The sequence below is a fragment of the Phyllobates terribilis genome, unplaced genomic scaffold (genome assembly GCF_046119375.1).
Source record: "Phyllobates terribilis strain yellow unplaced genomic scaffold, ASM4611937v1 Scaffold_14__1_contigs__length_39327217, whole genome shotgun sequence".
NCBI lineage: Eukaryota > Metazoa > Chordata > Amphibia > Anura > Dendrobatidae > Phyllobates > Phyllobates terribilis.
In genome coordinates, this window is record NW_027362774.1 from 32,803,710 (window position 1) to 32,824,238 (window position 20,529).

The 20,529-nt window shown below is 59.7% G+C and overlaps 1 protein-coding gene across 2 annotated transcripts in view; it reads right to left on the reverse strand.

Moving 5' to 3' along the window:
- The window catches only part of EXOC3L1 (exocyst complex component 3 like 1), a 137,298-nt gene that overhangs the window by 85,700 nt on the left and 31,069 nt on the right, over positions 1-20,529 (reverse strand). For both annotated transcript variants that reach the window (XM_073659875.1, XM_073659876.1), the window contains exon 2: positions 5,090-5,247. In XM_073659875.1, coding sequence (XP_073515976.1) covers positions 5,090-5,247 — 158 coding nt within the window. The remainder of the gene's footprint in view (positions 1-5,089; positions 5,248-20,529) is intronic.

Here is a 20,529-nt window from a genome sequence, read left to right on the forward strand (position 1 = left end):
ATAATTTAACAATTGTGTCTACACAGAATGAATGACCTCACTAATGAACTCCGCACTGCTATTAATCATAATCAAATCAGAGGAAAAAGTGTGGATCACCACAAGAATATATAGATTATATCAAACTTTATTAGGAATAGTTAAAAGATCACAAACAGTCAGCCAATGGTTGGCATCAACTGTCAGAGATAACAATATAAGAAGCGTGTCCATGACGTCTGTAAATAAATAATATTATAATATATATATACATACACATGCACATGCAAAGTAGTATAGGGTAATACATTGGACAAAAAGTCTATGTACTGTGATAAAGTGACTGGCAAAGTACTGGAGGGGAGATGTGTAGCACTGAGATTGTTAGCTCGAGTAATTAAACATAGGAAAAAGGTTCCAGCACACAAAGGAATAAGGGGTTAATCAGCCATCTTTAGTGCTAGGGTGACTGAACACCTGTAGAGAGGGAGGAGGTCAGAGCATAAGATTCCCAGCCTTTAGAGCATTTGGTGTGGGGTGGGCCTGGAGGTAATGGTTCTGGAGCTGTTTGTGGCACACAGGCTGGATGTGTGGAGATTGCAGGTCTCCTGGACTGAATATCCTTTGTTAAAGAACTCTAAGCCAGGTGGGCTAACCAGCACTATTGTATGGACTTATTATTTTATGTCTTACCTTCTGCCGGACAATGGCTGTATTTACGTTTTCTGGTGACGTGGTTTATGAGGATTGCAATAAACCAGCCGCACTTTAAATAGAAACTGTTCCTGTGTCTGCCTCTTTAAGAAGCCGAGTGAGTCAATCTACTACAGTTGGTGGGGAATGCGGGCAAGATCCCCAGGAAGCAAGTGTTACGGCTGTGGACAGACTGCATGTCCCGGGTGAAGGCGGCTGTGAGCATGGAACAGCGATCAGACAAAATGGAGGAGCTGATTAAGCATCTGGTCCATAGCCAGCAACAGGAGCAGCAGTAGCATCGGGAGCAGCTGCAGCAGCAACAGCTGACACAACAGGAGAAAAGTAAGCTGCTTATGCAACAGCTGCAGCACCAGCAACAGAGTCAACAACAGCAGAAGCAGATTGATTTACTCACAGAGGCGGTTAGTGGTACGGCAGCAGCGCCGACCAATGTCAGCTGATGACTTCTCTGTCCGGAAGGCGATGACATATTGGCCTTTTTAACAGTTTTTGAAATTGTCGCCTATGGAGAGAAACTCCCACCAGAGCAGTGGGCGGAAGTCTTTCACCATACTTAACAGGGGAGCCAAAAAAGGCCTACTATGATTAGGTCCTACAGGACGCCAAAGAATATGAAAAATTGAAAGCAGAAATTTTGGCGCACTTGGGAGTGACAATGTCTGTCAGGGCACAACGGGTCCACCGCTGGGCATATCAACGCAACAAACCCACTCGCTCCCAAATGTTTGAACTGCGGCACCGCGTCCAAAAGTGGTTACAGCTGGAGTCCTCTACCCCAGTGCAGATGGTGGGGTGAGTTGTAATGGATCGGTTTGTGCACTCCCTTCCAAGCCAGATGCAGACTTGGGTTGCCAGGGAGATGCCCGGAACGCCGATGATTTGGTCGGACTAGTTGAAAGGGTCCGTGGGGAGGCAACCCATTCCATACTGCGGGGAGGACAAAGTCCAAGGGGGCGGCGGAAGTCATACATAGGACTTCATCGGGGTATATAACTTGCTGGAAATGTCACGGCCCATGTCATATAACTGCCCATTGTCGACTGACCACCGAGCAAATGGACTGTAGCATGGGACGCCGGTGTTCATTCTACGCATATCCAGCTTGCAGTGTGGACTGTCCACCCAGCAAGGGGCCCTAAGCTTGTCCTGTAACAGTGAATGGCCTGCAAATGACTGGACTATTAGACTCAGAGTTTGGGTAACCCTCGTGAGGGACACACTCACTCTCCAATTGATCCCTGGGAAGAAGGTTGGCATCCTCTGCATTCATGGGGATGCTAAAGACTATCCAGTGGCCAGAGTGGTCATTGAGACGTCTCAAGGTACAGAGTCCCATGAGGTCGGCGTGGTCCAGGATTTGTTGCATCCAATTATCATAGGTCGAGACTTTATGTTGTTTTGGGACTTGTGGGGGAGGGGGCGGAGACCTAAATTGTTTGGGTAAGAAATGGGTTGGCCTTAAAAAAAAAAAAAGTCACACCAACCTCAGTCTGACGGTTTCCCTTCTGTGTACTGGGTGAAGAGGAGAAGGTAGTATCTCCTGAGGCAGACATTCCTGAGATAGGGGTGACCAGAGGAAAATTTGGATTCACCCAAGATAGGGACCTAACTCTAAAAGAGGCATTCAATAAGGTAACAGTCAAATGGCACAGCACAGCAGTCAGGGGCTGACACCAGGTTTCCCCATTTCATGTTGTGTGGGGACTTATTGTACTGGGTCACTAAGGTGAGGGAGGAGATAGTGGAGCAATTATTGGTACCAGGACCCTATAGACAAAGGGTGTTGGACAGGGCTCATTCACATGTCTTGGGTGGCCATCAGTGGGTGGACAAAACTCAACAACGGGTCATGCGGTGGTACTATTGGCCCAGAGGTCACCGTGAAATCCTAAAATATTGCAAGTCCAGTCCCACCAGCCAGTTAACCGCTATCACCTCTCCATTCAAAATCCTCTCTTGCCGCTATCCATCAAGGCAGGGCAACAGAGAAACCAGGTTGAAACTCCATGTGAGCTAGACAGACCAGAAGGTGACTCTAAGGGTGTCCCCCATGGCAGAGAGACTGTCACCGGCCCAGAAACAAACCGTGCTGAGAACTTCAGCAGAATGGGGACCTGTTTTCAGAGTTACCAAGACGTAGGTTGGTGATCATGGAATCCTGACGGAACCACATGTACAAGTGAACCAAAAGCCGTATAGAAACCCAAAGCCCATCGCAATGCGTTTTCAAAGGAAGGGGCTTAAATTGACGCGTGTCTGATACCCCACGACAATGAACTAATATCAACGCTAGGGTAAGCCAGATACATCACCTCCCTGGACCTAACGACAGGTTACTGGAAAATCCTCCTCTCTCAAAGAGCCAAGAAGAAGACGACCTCTTTTACACCTGACGGTTGTTCCCAGTATACCAGAAGCGCACTTGGCCTGCAAAAGAGACCCAGCTACCTTCCGGAGGGCATAGATTGGATCTTAGTCCCTCACAAAAAATATGCTGCAGCTTACCTCGACGATATTGTGATATTCAGCTTGGATTGGGGAAGTCATCTGCAGAAGGTCCAGGCCGTGCTGGACGCACTGAGGAAAGGGGGGGGTTTACCATACACCCAAAGAAGTGTGCCATCGGGAAAAAGAAGGGAAAATACGTGGCCTACATCGTTGGAAGAAGCAAAGTAAAGCCCAAGTGAATAAGGTGGAGGCAGCCCAAAATTGTCCAAAACCGGTTAACAAGGAAACGCTTTGGGCATTTCTGGGAATGGTGAGGTACTATCAGCCAGGTATCCTGAATTTCCGCATAATAGCACCCTCGGTATGTGGTGACTGCCCGCCGCCTGCATCCTCCGTATGTGGTGCTCGCCCGCAGCCTCCATCCTCAGTATCTGGTGACCGCCCGCCGCCTCCATCCTCAGTATCTGGTGACCGCCCGCCGCCTCCATCCTCAGTATCTGGTGACCGCCCGCCGCCTCCATCCTCAGTATGTCGTGACCGCCCGCCGCCTCCATCCTCAGTATGTGGTGACCGCCCGCCGCCTCCATCCTCAGTATGTGGTGACCGCCCGCCGCCTCCATCCTCAGTATGTGGTGACCGCCAGCCGCCTCCATCACTTCTAGTCACTTGTACACAGGTTCTGAAGGATCTCGGCAGGAGGTTGTGTCAAACATCTTGTAGACCTGACACCAGATCTTCTGCGTATGAGGCTTGTATGGATCCTTTTGGCTCTTCATGTGATCCCAGACAGATGTGATTTCATGAGAGCAGGGATCTGGGACCGAATCATCACCTCCAGGACTTCTCGATATTAAAGGATATTGGCTGGACTCCACATCAGTAACTGGAGTAGATTTGATCAGTGTTATTCGTGTCCTCAATGCTGAGAAATCCAGGCAGATACCGATCACGTAACAACATTAGGAGGCATCTAATTGGCTTCAAATTTATTCTGCAACTGGACAACGACCCCCAACATTCAGTCAATGTCATTAAGAACGAGGAGTCCTGGAGCTGATGATCCGGAGCCCTGATCCCACATCAAGTCTATCTGGGATCACATGAATAGAGAAGGATGGCGACGGGCAGTCGGTCACCAGACACCGAGGCCGGAGGCGACGGGCAGTCGGTCACCAGACACCGAGGCCGGAGGCGACGGGCAGTCGGTCACCAGACACCGAGGCCGGAGGCGACGGGCAGTCTGTCACCAGACACCGAGGCCGGAGGCGACGGGCAGTCTGTCACCAGACACCGAGGCCGGAGGCGACGGGCAGTCTGTCACCAGACACCGAGGCCGGAGGCGACGGGCAGTCTGTCACCAGACACCGAGGCCGGAGGCGACGGGCAGTCGGTCACCAGACACCGAGGCCGGAGGCGACGGGCAGTCGGTCACCAGACACCGAGGCCGGAGGCGACGGGCAGTCTGTCACCAGACACCGAGGCCGGAGGCGACGGGCAGTCTGTCACCAGACACCGAGGCCGGAGGCGACGGGCAGTCTGTCACCAGACACCGAGGCCGGAGGCGACGGGCAGTCTGTCACCAGACACCGAGGCCGGAGGCGACGGGCAGTCGGTCACCAGACACCGAGGCGTCATTTTGCTTTAAAAATTTTAATTGATAATTAAACACAATGCAAACTTACTTTACAAGTGTTTTAGGCCGGTATGATGAAAACGCTGCACAGAGCCGTGTACACACACACACACACATTGTGATAAAGATGGATGGATTTTGTGGGACTCATAGGGGGGTACTTTGTGTAGGTCACTGCAGTTATAGATTTGGGGGCCATTTTCTATAGCTTTGCTGGTAATAATTCGAGCCCTGGCCTGACCTTCTATATGAATATGGTAGGTGAACGCACAAGGTGAGCATGCTGTAGAGAAACAAGCAGAGAGTTCTTACCTTCAGCCGGGACTGTATGGAGTTATTACGCTGGGCCTCCCGCCTCCGATACCGGGCGAGGTGCGTCAGCTGGTCAGGGCGACAGAAGATCCCCGAGGCCCATTTCACTGCTGCCCCTCGTGCCAAACGCTCTGCCTTCTCCAGGGCCAAAGTCTCATCTGTATCACACAACGAGGGATGGAGCAGGAGGTGATAGAGAGATTACACACACACACACATATATATATATATACACACTAGATGGAGGCCCGATGCTATGGCATCGGGAGGGCGGTAATGTCACGATGGGGGCAGGCTTTGCAGCGTTGAGAATCTCTCCCCCCCATGTGCTCACCCACCTATCCACCCTCTCTCTCCCCCATCTGCTGTCTTCTCCTCTCATGCGATCTCTTCTTTGACCTGTCTACCCCATGTGCTCTCCCCCTTGTCTGCTGTCTCTCTCCTTCCGGTGCTGTGTTCTCCGCTCATGTGATTTCCCGTTTGAGCTCTCCCCCCCCCCCCCGTGCTCTGCCTCTCTCTCCCCACCCGTGCTCTGCCTCTCCCTCCCCCCCTGTGCTCTGCCTCTCCCTCCCCCCCCCTGTGCTCTGCCTCTCTCCCCCCCTGTGCTCTGCCTCTCCCTCCCCCCCTGTGCTCTGCCTCTCTCCCCCCCCTGTGCTCTGCCTCCCCCCCCTGTGCTCTGCCTCTCTCCCCCTCCCTATGCTCTGCCTCTCTCTCCCCCACTATGCTCTGCCTCTCTCCCCCCCCTGTGCTCTGCCTCTCTCCCCCCCCCCGTGCTCTGCCTCTCCCCCCCCCCGTGCTCTGCCTCTCTCTCCCCCACTGTGCTCTGCCTCTCTCTCCCCCCCCTGTGCTCTGCCTCTCTCTCCCCCCCTGTGCTCTGCCTCTCTCTCCCCCCCGTGCTCTGCCTCTCTACCCCCCGTGCTCTGCCTCTCTCCCCCCCGTGCTCTGCCTCTCCCTCCCCCCCTGTGCTCTTCCTCTCTCTCCCCCCCTGTGCTCTGCCTCTCTCTCCCCCCCCTGTGCTCTGCCTCTCTCTCCCCCCCCTGTGCTCTGCCTCTCTCTCCCCCCGTGCTCTGCCTCTCTCCCCCCGCTTGTGCTCTGCCTCTCTCTCCCCGTGCTCTGCCTCTCCCCCCCCCGTGCTCTGCCTCTCTCCCCCCCCACATGCTCTGCCTCTCCCCCCCCCCGTGCTCTGCCTCTGCCCCCCCGTGCTCTGCCTCTCTCCCCCCCATGTGCTCTGCCTCTCCCTCCCCCCCTGTGCTCTGCCTCTCTCCCCCCCCTGTGCTCTGCCTCCCCCCCCTGTGCTCTGCCTCCCCCCCCTGTGCTCTGCCTCCCCCCCCTGTGCTCTGCCTCTCTCCCCCCATGCTCTGCCTCTCTCCCTCCCATGCTCTGCCTCTCTCCCCCCCATGCTCTGCCTCTCTCCCTCTCTCCCCCCCGTACTCTGCCTCTCTCCCTCTCTCCCCCCCGTACTCTGCCTCTCTCCCTCTCTCCCCCCCGTGCTCTGCCTCTCCCCCTCTCCCCCCCCGTGCTCTGCCTCTCTCCCTCTCTCCCCCCCGTGCTCTGCCTCTCTCCCTCTCTCCCCCCCGTGCTCTGCCTCTCTCCCCCCGTGCTCTGCCTCTCTCCCCCCCGTGCTCTGCCTCTCTCCCTCTCTCCCCCCCTCCGTGCTCTGCCTCTCTCCCTCCCCCGTGCTCTGCCTCTCTCTCCCCCCCGTTCTCTGCCTCTCTCCCCCCCCGTGCTCTGCCTCTCTCCCCCCCCGTGCTCTGCCTCTCTCTCCCCCCCGTGCTCTGCCTCTCTCCCTTTCCCCCCCGTGCTCTGCCTCTCTCCCCCTCCCCGTGCTCTGCCTCTCCCCCCCCCGTGCTCTGCCTCTCTCCCTCTCCCCCCCGTGCTCTGCCTCTCTCCCCCTCCCCCCCGTGCTCTGCCTCTCTCCCCCTCCCCATGCTCTGCCTCTCTATCCCCCCGTGCTCTGCCTCTCTCCCCCCCGTGCTCTGCCTCTCTCCCTCTCCCCCCCGTGCTCTGCCTCTCCCCCCCCTCGTGCACTGCCTCTCTCCCTCCCCCCCCGTGCTCTGCCTCTCCCCCCCCTGTGCTCTGCCTCTCTCTCCCCCACTGTGCTCTGCCTCTCTCTCCCCCCCTGTGCTCTGCCTCTCTCTCCCCCCCTGTGCTCTGCCTCTCTCTCCCCCCCTGTGCTCTGCCTCTCTCTCCCCCCCGTGCTCTGCCTCTCTCCCCCCCGTGCTGCCTCTCTCCCCCCCGTGCTCTGCCTCTCCCTCCCCCCCCTGTGCTCTTCCTCTCTCTCCCCCCCTGTGCTCTGCCTCTCTCTCCCCCCCCCTGTGCTCTGCCTCTCTCTCCCCCCGTGCTCTGCCTCTCTCCCCCCGCTTGTGCTCTGCCTCTCTCCCCCCGTGCTCTGCCTCTCCCCCCCCCGTGCTCTGCCTCTCTCCCCCCCACATGCTCTGCCTCTCCCCCCCGTGCTCTGCCTCTCCCCCCCCCGTGCTCTGCCTCTCTCCCCCCCTGTGCTCTGCCTCTCTCCCCCCCTGTGCTCTGCCTCCCCCCCTGTGCTCTGCCTCCCCCCCTGTGCTCTGCCTCTCTCCCCCCATGCTCTGCCTCTCTCCCCCCCATGCTCTGCCTCTCTCCCTCTCTCCCCCCCGTACTCTGCCTCTCTTCCCTCTCTCTCTCCCCCCCCGTGCTCTGCCTCTCCCCCTCTCCCCCCCCGTGCTCTGCCTCTCTCCCTCTCTCCCCCCCGTGCTCTGCCTCTCTCCCTCTCTCCCCCCCGTGCTCTGCCTCTCTCCCTCTCTCCCCCCCGTGCTCTGCCTCTCTCCCCCCCGTGCTCTGCCTCTCTCCCCCCCGTGCTCTGCCTCTCTCCCCCCGTGCTCTGCCTCTCTCCCTCTCTCCCCCCCCCTCCGTGCTCTGCCTCTCTCCCTCCCCGTGCTCTGCCTCTCTCTCCCCCCCGTGCTCTGCCTCTCTCTCCCCCGTGCTCTGCCTCTCTCCCTCTCTCCCCCCCCGTGCTCTGCCTCTCTCCCCCCCGTGCTCTGCCTCTCTCCCTCTCTCCCCCCGTGCTCTGCCTCTCTCCCCCCGTGCTCTGCCTCTCTCTCCCCCCGTGCTCTGCCTCTCTCCCCCTCCCCGTGCTCTGCCTCTCCCCCCCGTGCTCTGCCTCTCTCCCTCTCCCCCCCGTGCTCTGCCTCTCTCCCCCTCCCAATGCTCTGCCTCTCTATCCCCCCCGTGCTCTGCCTCTCTCCGCCCCGTGCTCTGCCTCTCTCCCTCTCCCCCCCGTGCTCTGCCTCTCCCCCCCTCGTGCTCTGCCTCTCTCCCTCTCCCCCCGTGCTCTGCCTCTCCCCCCTCGTGCTCTGCCTCTCTCCCCCCCGTGCTCTGCCTCTCCCCCCCCCCGTGCTCTGCCTCTCCCCCCCCCCGTGCTCTGCCTCTCTCCCTCCCCCCCGTGCTCTGCCTCTCTCCCCCCCGTGCTCTGCCTCTCTCCCTCCCCCCGTGCTCTGCCTCTCTCCCCCCCGTGCTCTGTCTCTCTCCCCCCCGTGCTCTGCCTCTGCCCCCCGTGCTCTGCCTCTCCCCCCCGTGCTCTGCCTCTCTCCCTCTCTCCCCCCCGTGCTCTGCCTCTCTCCCTCTCTCCCCCCCCGTGCTCTGCCTCTCCCCCTCTCTCCCCCCCCGTGCTCTGCCTCTCCCCCCCGTGCTCTGCCTCTCCCCCCCCCGTGCTCTGCTTCTCTCCCTCTCTCCCCCCCCGTGCTCTGCCTCTCTCCCTCTCCCCCCCCCCCGTGCTCTGCCTCTCTCCCCCCCCCCCGTGCTCGGCCTCTCTCTCCCCCCCGTGCTCTGCCTCTCTCTCCCCCCCGTGCTCTGCCTCTCTCCCTCTCTCCCCCCCCGTGCTCTGCCTCTCTCCCTCTCTCCCCCCCCGTGCTCTGCCTCTCTCTCCCCCCGTGCTCTGCCTCTCCCCCCCCGTGCTCTGCCTCTCTCCCTCTCTCCCCCTCCCCATGCTCTGCCTCTCCCCCCCCGTGCTCTGCCTCTCTCCCCCCCTCCCCGTGCTCTGACTCTATCCCCCCCTCCCCGTGCTCTGCCTCTCTCCCTCTCTCCCCCCCCGTGCTCTGCCTCTCTCCCCCCCCGTGCTCTGCCTCTCTCCCCCCCATGCTCTGCCTCTCTCCCCCCCGTACTCTGCCTCTCTCCCCCCAGTGCTCTGCCTCTCTCCCTCTCTCCCCCCCCTCCGTGCTCTGCCTCTCTCCCTCTCCCCCCCCTCCGTGCTCTGCCTCTCTCCCTCTCCCCCCACCCGGGCTCTGCCTCTCTCCCTCTCTCCCCCCCATGCTCTGCCTCTCTCCCCCCCGTGCTCTGCCTCTCCCCCCCCGTGCTCTGCCTGTCTCCCCCCCGTGCTCTGCCTCTCTCCCTCTCTCCCCCCCCCGTGCTCTGCTTCTCTCCCTCTCTCCCCCCCCGTGGCCTGCCTCTCTCCCTCTCTCCCCCCCGTGCTCTGCCTCTCTCCCTCTCTCCCTCCCGTGCTCTGCCTCTCTCCCCCCCGTGCTCTGCCTCTCTCTCCCCCCCGTGCTCTGCCTCTCTCCCCCCCGTGCTCTGCCTCTCTCCCCCCCGTGCTCTGCCTCTCTCCCTCTCTCCCCCCCCGTGCTCTGCCTCTCTCCCTCTCTCCCCCCCCGTGCTCTGCCTCTCCCCCCCCTGTGCTCTGCCTCTCTCTCCCCCCCTGTGCTCTGCCTCTCTCCACCCCCGTGCTCTGCCTCTCTCCCCCCGTGCTCTGCCTCTCTCCCCCCCCTGTGCTCTGCCTCTCTCCACCCCCGTGCTCTGCCTCTCTCCCCCCCCGTGCTCTGCCTCTCTCCCCCCGTGCTCTGCCTCTCTCCCCCCGTGCTCTGCCTCTCTCCCCCCCGTGCTCTGCCTCTCTCCCTCTCTCCCCCCCGTGCTCTGCCTCTCCCCCCCCGTGCTCTGCCTCTCTCCCTCTCTCCCCCCCTCCGTGCTCTGCCTCTCTCCCTCTCTCCCCCCTCCGTGCTCTGCCTCTCTCCCTCGCCCCCCCCGTGCTCTGCCTCTCCCCCCCCGTGCTCTGCCTCTCTCCCCCCCGTGCTCTGCCTCTCTCCCCCCCGTGCTCTGCCTCTCTCCCTCTCTCCCCCCCTCCGTGCTCTGCCTCTCTCCCTCTCTCCCCCCCTCCGTGCTCTGCCTCTCTCCCTCTCTCCCCCCCTCCGTGCTCTGCCTCTCTCCCTCTCCCCCCCGTGCTCTGCCTCTCTCCCTCTCTCCCCCCCCGTGCTCTGCCTCTCTCCCTCTCTGCCCCCCCGTGCTCTGCCTCTCTCCCTCTCTCCCCCCCGTGCTCTGCCTCTCTCCCTCTCTCTCCCCCGTGCTCTGCCTCTCTCCCTCTCTCCCCCCCCGTGCTTTGCCTCTCTCCCTCTCTCCCCCCCTTGCTCTGCCTCTCTCCCTCTCTCCCCCCCCCTTGCTCTGCCTCTCTCCCTCTCCCCCCCCCGTGCTCTGCCTCTCTCCCTCTCCCCCCCCCCGTGCTCTGCCTCTCTCCCTCTCCCCCCCGTGCTCTGCCTCTCTCCCTCTCTCCCCCCCGTGCTCTGCCTCTCTCCCCCCCGTGCTCTGCCTCTCTCCCTCTCTCTCCCCCGTGCTCTGCCTCTCTCCCTCTCTCCCCCCCGTGCTTTGCCTCTCTCCCTCTCTCCCCCCTTGCTCTGCCTCTCTCCCTCTCTCCCCCCCTTGCTCTGCCTCTCTCCCTCTCTCCCCCCCCCCTTGCTCTGCCTCTCTCCCTCTCCCCCCCGTGCTCTGTCTCTCTCCCTCTACCCCCCCGTGCTCTGCCTCTCTCCCCCCGTGCTCTGCCTCTCTCCCCCCACGTGCTCTGCCTCTCTCCCTCTCTCCCCCACATGCTCTGCCTCTCTCCCTCTCTCCCCCACGTGCTCTGCCTCTCTCCCTCTCCCCCCCCGTGCTCTGCCTCTCTCCCTCCCCCGTGCTCTGCCTCTCTCCCTCTCTCCCCCCCGTGCTCTGCCTCTCTCCCCCCCGTGCTCTGCCTCCCTCTCCCCCCCGTGCTCTGCCTCTCTCCCCCCCGTGCTCTGCCTCTCTCTCCCCCCCGTGCTCTGCCTCTCTCCCCCCCGTGCTCTGCCTCTCTCCCCCCCGTGCTCTGCCTCTCTCCCTCTCTCCCCCCCGTGCTCTGCCTCTCTCCCTCTCTCCCCCCCCGTGCTCTGCCTCTCTCCCTCTCTCCCCCCGTGCTCTGCCTCTCTCCCTCCCTCTCCCCCTCCCCGTGCTCTGCCTCTCTCCCTCTCCCCCCCGTGCTCTGCCTCTCTCTCCCCCCCGTGCTCTGCCTCTCTCCCCCCCATGCTCTGCCTCTCTCCCTCTCTCCCCCCCCGTGCTCTGCCTCCCCCCCGTGCTCTGCCTCTCTCCCCCCCGTGCTCTGCCTCTCTCCCCCCCCCCTGTGCTCTGCCTCCCCCCCGTGCTCTGCCTCTCTCCCTCTCTCCCCCCCGTGCTCTGCCTCTCCCCCCCGTGCTCTGCCTCTCTCTCCCCCCCGTGCTCTGCCTCTCTCTCCCCCCCGTGCTCTGCCTCTCTCCCCCCTGTGCTCTGCCTCTCTCCCTCTCTCCCCCTGTGCTCTGCCTCTCCCCCCCCGTGCTCTGCCTCTCCCCCCCCGTGCTCTGCCTCTCTCCCTCTCTCCCCCCCCGTGCTCTGCCTCTCTCCCTCTCTCCCCCCCGTGCTCTGCCTCTCCCCCCCCCCGTGCTCTGCCTCTCTCTCCCCCCCGTGCTCTGCCTCTCTCCCCCCCCGTGCTCTGCCTCTCTCCCTCTCTCCCCCCCGTGCTCTGCCTCCCCCCCGTGCTCTGCCTCTCTCCCCCCCGTGCTCTGCCTCTCTCCCTCTCTCCCCCCCGTGCTCTGCCTCTCTCCCCCCCGTGCTCTGCCTCTCTCCCTCTCTCCCCCCCGTGCTCTGCCTCTCTCCCTCTCTCCCCCCGTGCTCTGCCTCTCTCCCCCCCGTGCTCTGCCTCTCTCCCTCTCTCCCCCCCGTGCTCTGCCTCTCTCTCCCCCCGTGCTCTGCCTCTCTCCCCCCCGTGCTCTGCCTCTCTCTCCCCCCTCCCCCCCTGTGCTCTGCCCCTCCACCCCCTGTGCTCTGCCCCTCCCCCCCCGTGCTCTACCTCTCTCCCCCCTGTGCTCTGCCTCTCTCCCCCCGTGCTCTGCCTCTCTCCCCCCCCGTGCTCTGCCTCTCTCCCCCCCCGTGCTCTGCCTCTCTCCCCCCCCGTGCTCTGCCTCTCTCCCCCCTCCGTGCTCTGCCTCTCTCCCCCCCGTGCTCTGCCTCTCTCCCCCCTCCGTGCTCTGCCTCTCTCCCCCTCCGTGCTCTGCCTCTCTCTCCCCCCTCCGTGCTCTGCCTCTCTCCCCCCTCCGTGCTCTGCCTCTCTCCCCCCTCCGTGCTCTGCCTCTCTCCCCCCCCGTGCTCTGCCTCTCTCCCCCCGTGCTCTGCCTCTCCCCCCCGTGCTCTGCCTCTCTCCCCCCGTGCTCTGCCTCTCTCCCCCCCGTGCTCTGCCTCTCCCCCCCGTGCTCTGCCTCTCCCCCCCGTGCTCTGCCTCTCTCCCCCCCGTGCTCTCTCTCTCTCCCCACCCCTGTGTTCTCTCTCTCCCTCCCCACCCCTGTGCTCTCTCTCTCCCCACCCCTGTGCTCTCTCTCTCTCTCCCCCCACCCCTGTGCTCTCTCTCTCTCCCCACCCCTGTGCTCTCTCTCCCCACCCCTGTGCTCTCTCTCTCTCTCTCCCCACCCCTGTGCTTTCTCTCCCCATCCCTGTGCTCTCTCTCTCTCTCTCCCCACCCCTGTGCTCTCTATCTTCTCCCCACCCCTGTGCTCTCTATCTCTCTCCCCACCCCTGTGCTCTATCTCTCTCTCCCCACCCCTGTGCTCTCTCGCTCTCTCTCCCCACCCCTGTGCTCTCTCTCTCCCCACCCCTGTGCTCTCTCTCCCCACCCCTGTGCTCTCTCTCTCTCCCCACCCCTGTGCTCTCTCTCCCCACCCCTGTGCTCTCTCTCTCTCCCCACCCCTGTGCTCTCTCTCTCTCCCCACCCCTGTGCTCTCTCTCTCTCTCCCCACCCCTGTGCTCTCTCTCCCCACCCCTGTGCTCTCTCTCCCCACCCCTGTGCTCTCTCTCCCTCCCCACCCCTGTGCTCTCTCTCCCCACCCCTGTGCTCTCTCTCTCCCCACCCCTGTGCTCTCTCTCTCCCTCCCCACCCCTGTGCTCTCTCTCCCCCCTGTGCTCTCTCTCCCCACCCCTGTGCTCTCTCTCTCCCCACCACTGTGCTCTCTCTCTCTCCCTCCCCACCCCTGTGCTCTCTCTCCTCCCCACCCCTGTGCTCTCTCTCTCCCTCCCTCCCCACCCCTGTGCTCTCTCTCTCCCTCCCCACCCCTGTGCTCTCTCTCCCCACCCCTGTGCTCTCTCTCTCCCACCCCTGTGCTCTCTCTCTCCCCCACCCCTGTGCTCTCTCTCTCTCCCTCCCCACCCCTGTGCTCTCTCTCCCCCCTGTGCTCTCTCTCTCTCCCCACCCCTGTGCTCTCTGTCTCCCCACCCCTGTGCTCTCTCTCTCTCTCCCCACCCCTGTGCTCTCTCCCCACCCCTGTGCTCTCTCTCTCCCCACCCCTGTGCTCTCTCTCTCTCCACCCCTGTGCTCTCTCTCTCTCCCCACCCCTGAGCTCTCTCTCTCCCCACCCCTGTGCTCTCTCTCTCCCCCCACCCTGTGCTCCCTCTCTCCCCCCACCCCTGTGCTCCTCTCCTCTCTCCCCCCACCCCTGTGCTCTCTCTCTCCCCCCACCCCTGTGCTCCCTCTCTCCCCCCACCCCTGTGCTCCTCTCTCCCCCACCCCTGTGCTCTCTCTCTCCCCACCCTGTGCTCTCTCTCTCTCCCCACCCCTGTGCTCTCTCTCTCCCCACCCCTGTGCTCTCTCTCTCCCCACCCCTGTGCTCTCTCTCTCTCCCCACCCCTGTGCTCTCTCTCTCTCCCCACCCCTGTGCTCTCTCTCTCCCCACCCCTGTGCTCCCTCTCTCCCCCACCCCTGTGCTCTCTCTCTCCCCCACCCCTGTGCTCTCTCTCTCTCCCCACCCCTGTGCTCTCTCTCTCTCCCCACCCCTGTGCTCTCTCTCTCTCCCCACCCTGTGCTCTCTCTCTCTCCCCACCCCTGTGCTCTCTCTCTCTCCCCACCCCTGTGCTCTCTCTCTCCCCCACCCCTGTGCTCTCTCTCTCCCCCACCCCTGTGCTCTCTCTCTCCCCCCACCCCTGTGCTCTCTCTCTCCCCCACCCCTGTGCTCTCTCTCTCCCCCCACCCCTGTGCTCTCTCTCTCTCCCCACCCCTGTGCTCTCTCTCTCCCACCCCTGTGCTCTCTCTCTCCCCCACCCCTGTGCTCTCTCTCTCCCCACCCCTGTGCTCTCTCTCTCCCCACCCCCTGTGCTCTCTCTCCCCACCCCGTGCTCTCTCTCTCCCCACCCCTGTGCTCTCTCTCTTCCCACCCCTGTGCTCTCTCTCTCCCCACCCCTGTGCTCTCTCTCTCCCCACCCCTGTGCTCTCTCTCTCTCCCCACCCCTGTGCTCTCTCTCTCTCCCCACCCCTGTGCTCTCTCTCTCTCCCCACCCCTGTGCTCTCTCTTCTCCCCACCCCTGTGCTCTCTCTCTCCCCCACCCCTGTGCTCTCTCTCTCTCCCCCACCCCTGTGCTCTCTCTCTCTCCCCACCCCTGTGCTCTCTCTCTCTCCCCACCCCTGCGCTCTCTCTCTCTCCCCACCCCTGCGCTCTCTCTCTCTCCCCACCCCTGCGCTCTCTCTCTCTCCCCACCCCCTGCGCTCTCTCTCTCTCCCCACCCCTGTGCTCTCTCTCTCCCCACCCCTGTGCTCTCTCTCTCTCCCCACCCCTGTGCTCTCTCTCTCTCCCCACCCCTGTGCTCTCTCTCTCTCCCCACCCCTGTGCTCTCTCTCTCCCCACCCCTGTGCTCTCTCTCTCTCCCCACCCCTGTGCTCTCTCTCTCTCCCCACCCCTGCGCTCTCTTTTCCTCATGTGTTCTCTCGTTTGAGCTATCTCCCCGCGCAGTAAATCAGACTGCCGCCATCTTTGTGCAGGCAGATAGCGGCGGTCACATTATAACTGCGCATGCGCTCCTCCTGTACAAAGATGGCGGCAGTCAGTGAATCATTCGGCTGATCCCGGCGGCAGCGTGTTCACAACGGTGTTTCGCTGTGTGTCTCGTGCGTACGGCTGTGTGTGTGTGGCGTATACAGTGTGTGTTGCATACGGCGTATACAGTGTGTGTGGCATGTACGGCGTATACAGTGTGTGTGTGTGGTGCATACGGCGTATACAGTGTGTGTGTGGTGCATACGGCGTATACAGTGTGTGTGTGGCGTATACAGTGTGTGTGTGTGTGTGTGCGTACAGCGTATACAGTGTGTGTGGTGCGTACGGCGTATACAGTGTGTGTGGTGCGTACGGCGTATACAGTGTGTGTGTGTGTGGTGTGTACGGCGTATACAGTGTGTGTGTGTGTGGTGTACGGCGTATACAGTGTGTGTTTCATAAGGCGTATACAGTGTGTGTGTGGTGAAAACAGCGTATACAGTGTGTGTGTGTGGTGTGTACGGCGTATACAGTGTGTGTGTGTGTGGTGTGTACGGCGTATACAGTGTGTGTGTGTGTGGTGTGTACGGCGTATACAGTGTGTGTGTGTGTGGTGTGTACGGCGTATACAGTGTGTGTGTGTGTTGTGTACGGCGTATACAGTGTGTGTGTGTGGTGTGTACGGCGTATAGTGTGTGGTGTGTACGGCGTATAGTGTGTGTGTGTACGGCGTATAGTGTGTGTGTGGTGTGTACGGCGTATACAGTGTGTGTGTGGTGTGTACGGCGTATAGTGTGTGTGTGTGTGTTGCGTACAGCGTATACAGTGTGTGTGTGTGTGGTGTGTACGGCGTATACTGTGTGTGTGTGTGTGGTGTGTACGGCGTATACAGTGTGTGTGGTGCGTACGGCGTATACTGTGTGTGTGTGTGTGTGTGTGTGTGTGTGGTGTGTACGGTGTATACAGTGTGTGTGTGTGGTGCGTACAGCGTATACTGTGTGTGTGTGTGTGTCGTGTACGGCGTATACAGGGTGCGTGTGTGTGGCGTGTACGGAGTATACAGTGTGTGTGTGTGTGTGTGTGTCGTGTACGGCGTATACTGTGTGTGTGTGTGTGTGTGTCGTGTACGGCGTATACTGTGTGTGTGTGTGTCGTGTACGGCGTATAGTGTGTGTGTGTGTGTGTGGCGTGTACAGTGTGTGTGTGTCGTGTACGGCGTATAGTGTGAGTGTGTGTGTCGTGTACGGCGTATAGTGTGTGTGTGTGTGTGTACGGCGTCTACAGTGTGTGTGTGTGTGTGTGTGTGTGTGTGTGTGTCGTGTACGGCGTATAGTGTGTGTGTGTGTGGCGTGTACGCGTATACTGTGTGTGTGTGTGTGTGTGTGTGGTGTGTACGGCGTATACTGTGTGTGTGTGTGGCGTGTACGGCGTATACTGTGTGTGTGTGTGTGGTCTGTACGGCGTATACTGTGTGTGTGTGTGTGGTGTGTACGGCGTATACAGTGTGTGTGTGTGTGTATCGTGTACGGCGTATACTGTGTGTGTGTGTGGCGTGTACGGCGTATACTGTGTGTGTGTGTGTGTGTGTGTGTGTGTGTGGTCTGTACGGCGTATACAGTGTGTGTGTGTGGTGTGTACGGCGTATACTGTGTGTGTGTGTGTGTGTACGGCGTATACTGTGTGTGTGTGTGTCGTGTACGGCGTATACTGTGTGTGTGTGTGTGTGTACGGCGTATACTGTGTGTGTGTGTGTGTGTACGGCGTATACTGTGTGTGTGTGTGTCGTGTACGGCGTATACTGTGTGTGTGTGTGTGTGTCGTGTACGGCGTATACTGTGTGTGTGTGTGTCGTGTACGGCGTATACTGTGTGTGTGTGTGGTGTGTACGGCGTATACTGTGTGTGTGTGTGTGTGTGTGTGGTGTGTACGGCGTATACTGTGTGTGTGTGTGGTGTGTACGGCGTATACTGTGTGTGTGTGTGTGTGTGTGGTGTGTACGGCGTATACTGTGTGTGTGTGTGTGGCGTGTACGGCGTATACTGTGTGTGTGTGTGTGTGTGGTGTGTACGGCGTATACAGTGTGTGTGTGTGTGTGTGTGTGTACGGCGTATAGTGTGTGTGTGTGTGTCGTGTACGGCGTATACTGTGTGTGTGTGTGTCGTGTACGGCGTATACTGTGTGTGTGTGTGTCGTGTACGGCGTATACTGTATGTGTGTGTGTGTGTGTACGGCGTATACAGTGTGTGTGTGTGTGTGTGTGGCGTGTACGGCGTATACTGTGTGTGTGTGTGTCGTGTACGGCGTATACTGTGTGTGTGTGTGTCGTGTACGGCGTATACGTGTGTGTGTGTGTGTGTGTTGTGTACGGCGTATAGTGTGTGTGTGTCGTGTACGGCGTATATAGTGTGTGTGTGTGTGTGGTGTGTACGGCGTATACTGTGTGTGTGTGTGTATGGTGTGTACGCGTATACAGTGTGTGTGTGTGTGTGTCGTGTACGGCGTATACAGTGTGTGTGTGTGTGTGTGTACGGCGTATACTGTGTGTGTGTGTGTCGTGTACGGCGTATACTGTGTGTGTGTGTGTGTGGTGTGTACGGCGTATACAGTGTGTGTGTGTGTGTGTGTGTGTGTGTGTGTACGGCGTATACTGTGTGTGTGTGTGTGTGTGTGTACGGCGTATACAGTGTGTGTGTGTGGTGTGTACGGCGTATACAGTGTGTGTGTGTGTGTGTGTGGTGTGTACGCGTATACTGTGTGTGTGTGTGTGTGTGTGTGTGTGTCATGTACGGCGTATACTGTGTGTGTGTGGTGTGTAAGGCGTATACTGTGTGTGTGTGTGTGGTGTGTACGGCGTATACTGTGTGTGTGTGTGTGGTGTGTACGGGCGTATACTGTGTGTGTGTGGTGTGTACGGCGTATACTGTGTGTGTCGTGTACGGCGTATACTGTGTGTGTGTGTGTGTGTGTGTGGTGTGTACGGCGTATACTGTGTGTGTGTGGTGTGTACGGCGTATACTGTGTGTGTGTGTGTCGTGTACGGCGTATACTGTGTGTGTGTGTGTGGTGTGTACGGCGTATACTGTGTGTGTGTGTGTGTGGTGTGTACGGCGTATACTGTGTGTGTGTGTGTGGTGTGTACGGCGTATACTGTGTGTGTGTGTGTGTGTCATGTACGGCGTATAATGTGTGTGTGTGTGTGTGTGTATGGCGTATACTGTGTGTGTGTGTGGTGTGTATGGCGTATACAGTGTGTGTGTGTGTGTTGTGTACGGCGTATACTGTGTGTGTGTGTGGTGTGTATGGCGTATACAGTGTGTGTGTGTGTGTGTGTGTATGGTGTGTACGGCGTATACAGTGTGTGTGTGTGGTGTGTATGGCGTATACAGTGTGTGTGTGTGCGTCGTGTACGTCGTATACAGTGTGTGTGTGGCGTGTACGGCGTATACAGTGTGTGTGTGGCGTGTACGGCGTATACAGTGTGTGTGTGTGGCGTGTACGGCGTATACTGTGTGTGTGTGTGTGGCGTGTACGGCGTATACAGTGTGTGTGTGTGTGTGTGTGTCGTGTACGGCGTATACAGTGTGTGTGTGTGTCGTGTACGGCGTATACTGTGTGTGTGTGTGTGTCGTGTACGGCGTATACTGTGTGTGTGTGTCGTGTACGGCGTATACAGTGTGTGTGTGTGGTGTGTACGGCGTATACTGTGTGTGTGTGTGGTGTGTACGGCGTATAGTGTGTGTGTGTGTGGTGTGTACGGCGTATAGTGTGTGTGTGTGGTGTGTACGGCGTATACTGTGTGTGTGTGTCGTGTACGGCGTATACTGTGTGTGTGTGTGGTGTGTACGGCGTATACTGTGTGTGTGTGTGTCGTGTACGGCGTATACTGTGTGTGTGTGTGTGTGTGTCGTGTACGGCGTATACAGTGTGTGTGTGTGTGTGTCGTGTACGGCGTATACTGTGTGTGTGGTGTGTGTCGTGTACGGCGTATACAGTGTGTGTGTGTGTGTGGGTGTGGGTGTGTCGTGTACGGCGTATACTGTGTGTGTGTGTGTGTGGGTGTGGGTGTGTCGTGTACGGCGTATACTGTGTGTGTGTCGTGTACGGCGTATAGTGTGTGTGTGTGTGGTGTGTACGGCGTATACTGTGTGTGTGTGTGTGTGTCGTGTACGGCGTATACAGTGTGTGTGTGTGTCGTGTACGGCGTATACAGTGTGTGTGTGTGTGTCGTGTACGGCGTATAGTGTGTGTGTGGTGTGTGTCGTGTACGGCGTATACTGTGTGTGTGTGTGGCGTGTACGGCGTATACTGTGTGTGTGTGTGTGTGGGTGTGGGTGTGTCGTGTACGGCGTATACGGCGTATACTGAGTGTGTGTGTCGTGTACGGCGTATACTGTGTGTGTGGTGTGTGTCGTGTACGGCGTATACAGTGTGTGTGTGTGTCGTGTACGGCGTATACTGTGTGTGTGTGTGTCGTGTACGGCGTATACTGTGTGTGTGTGTGAGTGTGTGTGTGTGTGTGTGGCGTGTACGGCGTATACTGTGTGTGTGTGTGTGTGTGTGTCGTGTACGGCGTATACTGTGTGTGTGTGTGTCGTGTACGGCGTATACAGTGTGTGTGTGTGTCGTGTACGGCGTATACTGTGTGTGTGTGTGTGTGTGTGGTGTGTACGGCGTATACTGTGTGTGTGTGTGGCGTGTATGGTGTATACAGTGTGTGTGTGTGTCGTGTACGGCGTATACTGTGTGTGTGTGTGGCGTGTACGGTGTATACAGTGTGTGTGTGTGTCGTGTACGGCGTATACTGTGTGTGTGTGTGTCGTGTACGGCGTATACTGTGTGTGTGTCGTGTACGGCGTATACTGTGTGTGTGTGTCGTGTACGGCGTATACTGTGTGTGTGTGTGGTGTGTACGGCGTATACTGTGTGTGTGTGTGTCGTGTACGGCGTATACTGTGTGTGTGTGTGTGTGTCGTGTACGGCGTATACAGTGTGTGTGTGTGTGTGTCGTGTACGGCGTATACTGTGTGTGTGATGTGTGTCGTGTACGGCGTATACAGTGTGTGTGTGTGTCGTGTACGGCGTATACTGTGTGTGTGTCGTGTACGGTGTATACAGTGTGTGTGTGTGTGTCGTGTACGGCGTATACTGTGTGTGTGTGTGTGGCGTGTACGGCGTATACTGTGTGTGTGATGTGTGTCGTGTACGGCGTATACAGTGTGTGTGTGTGTCGTGTACGGCGTATACTGTGTGTGTGTCGTGTACGGTGTATACAGTGTGTGTGTGTGTGTGTCGTGTACGGCGTATACTGTGTGTGTGATGTGTGTCGTGTACGGCGTATACAGTGTGTGTGTCGTGTACGGCGTATACAGTGTGTGTGTGTGTCGTGTACGGCGTATACTGTGTGTGTGTGTGTCGTGTACGGCGTATACT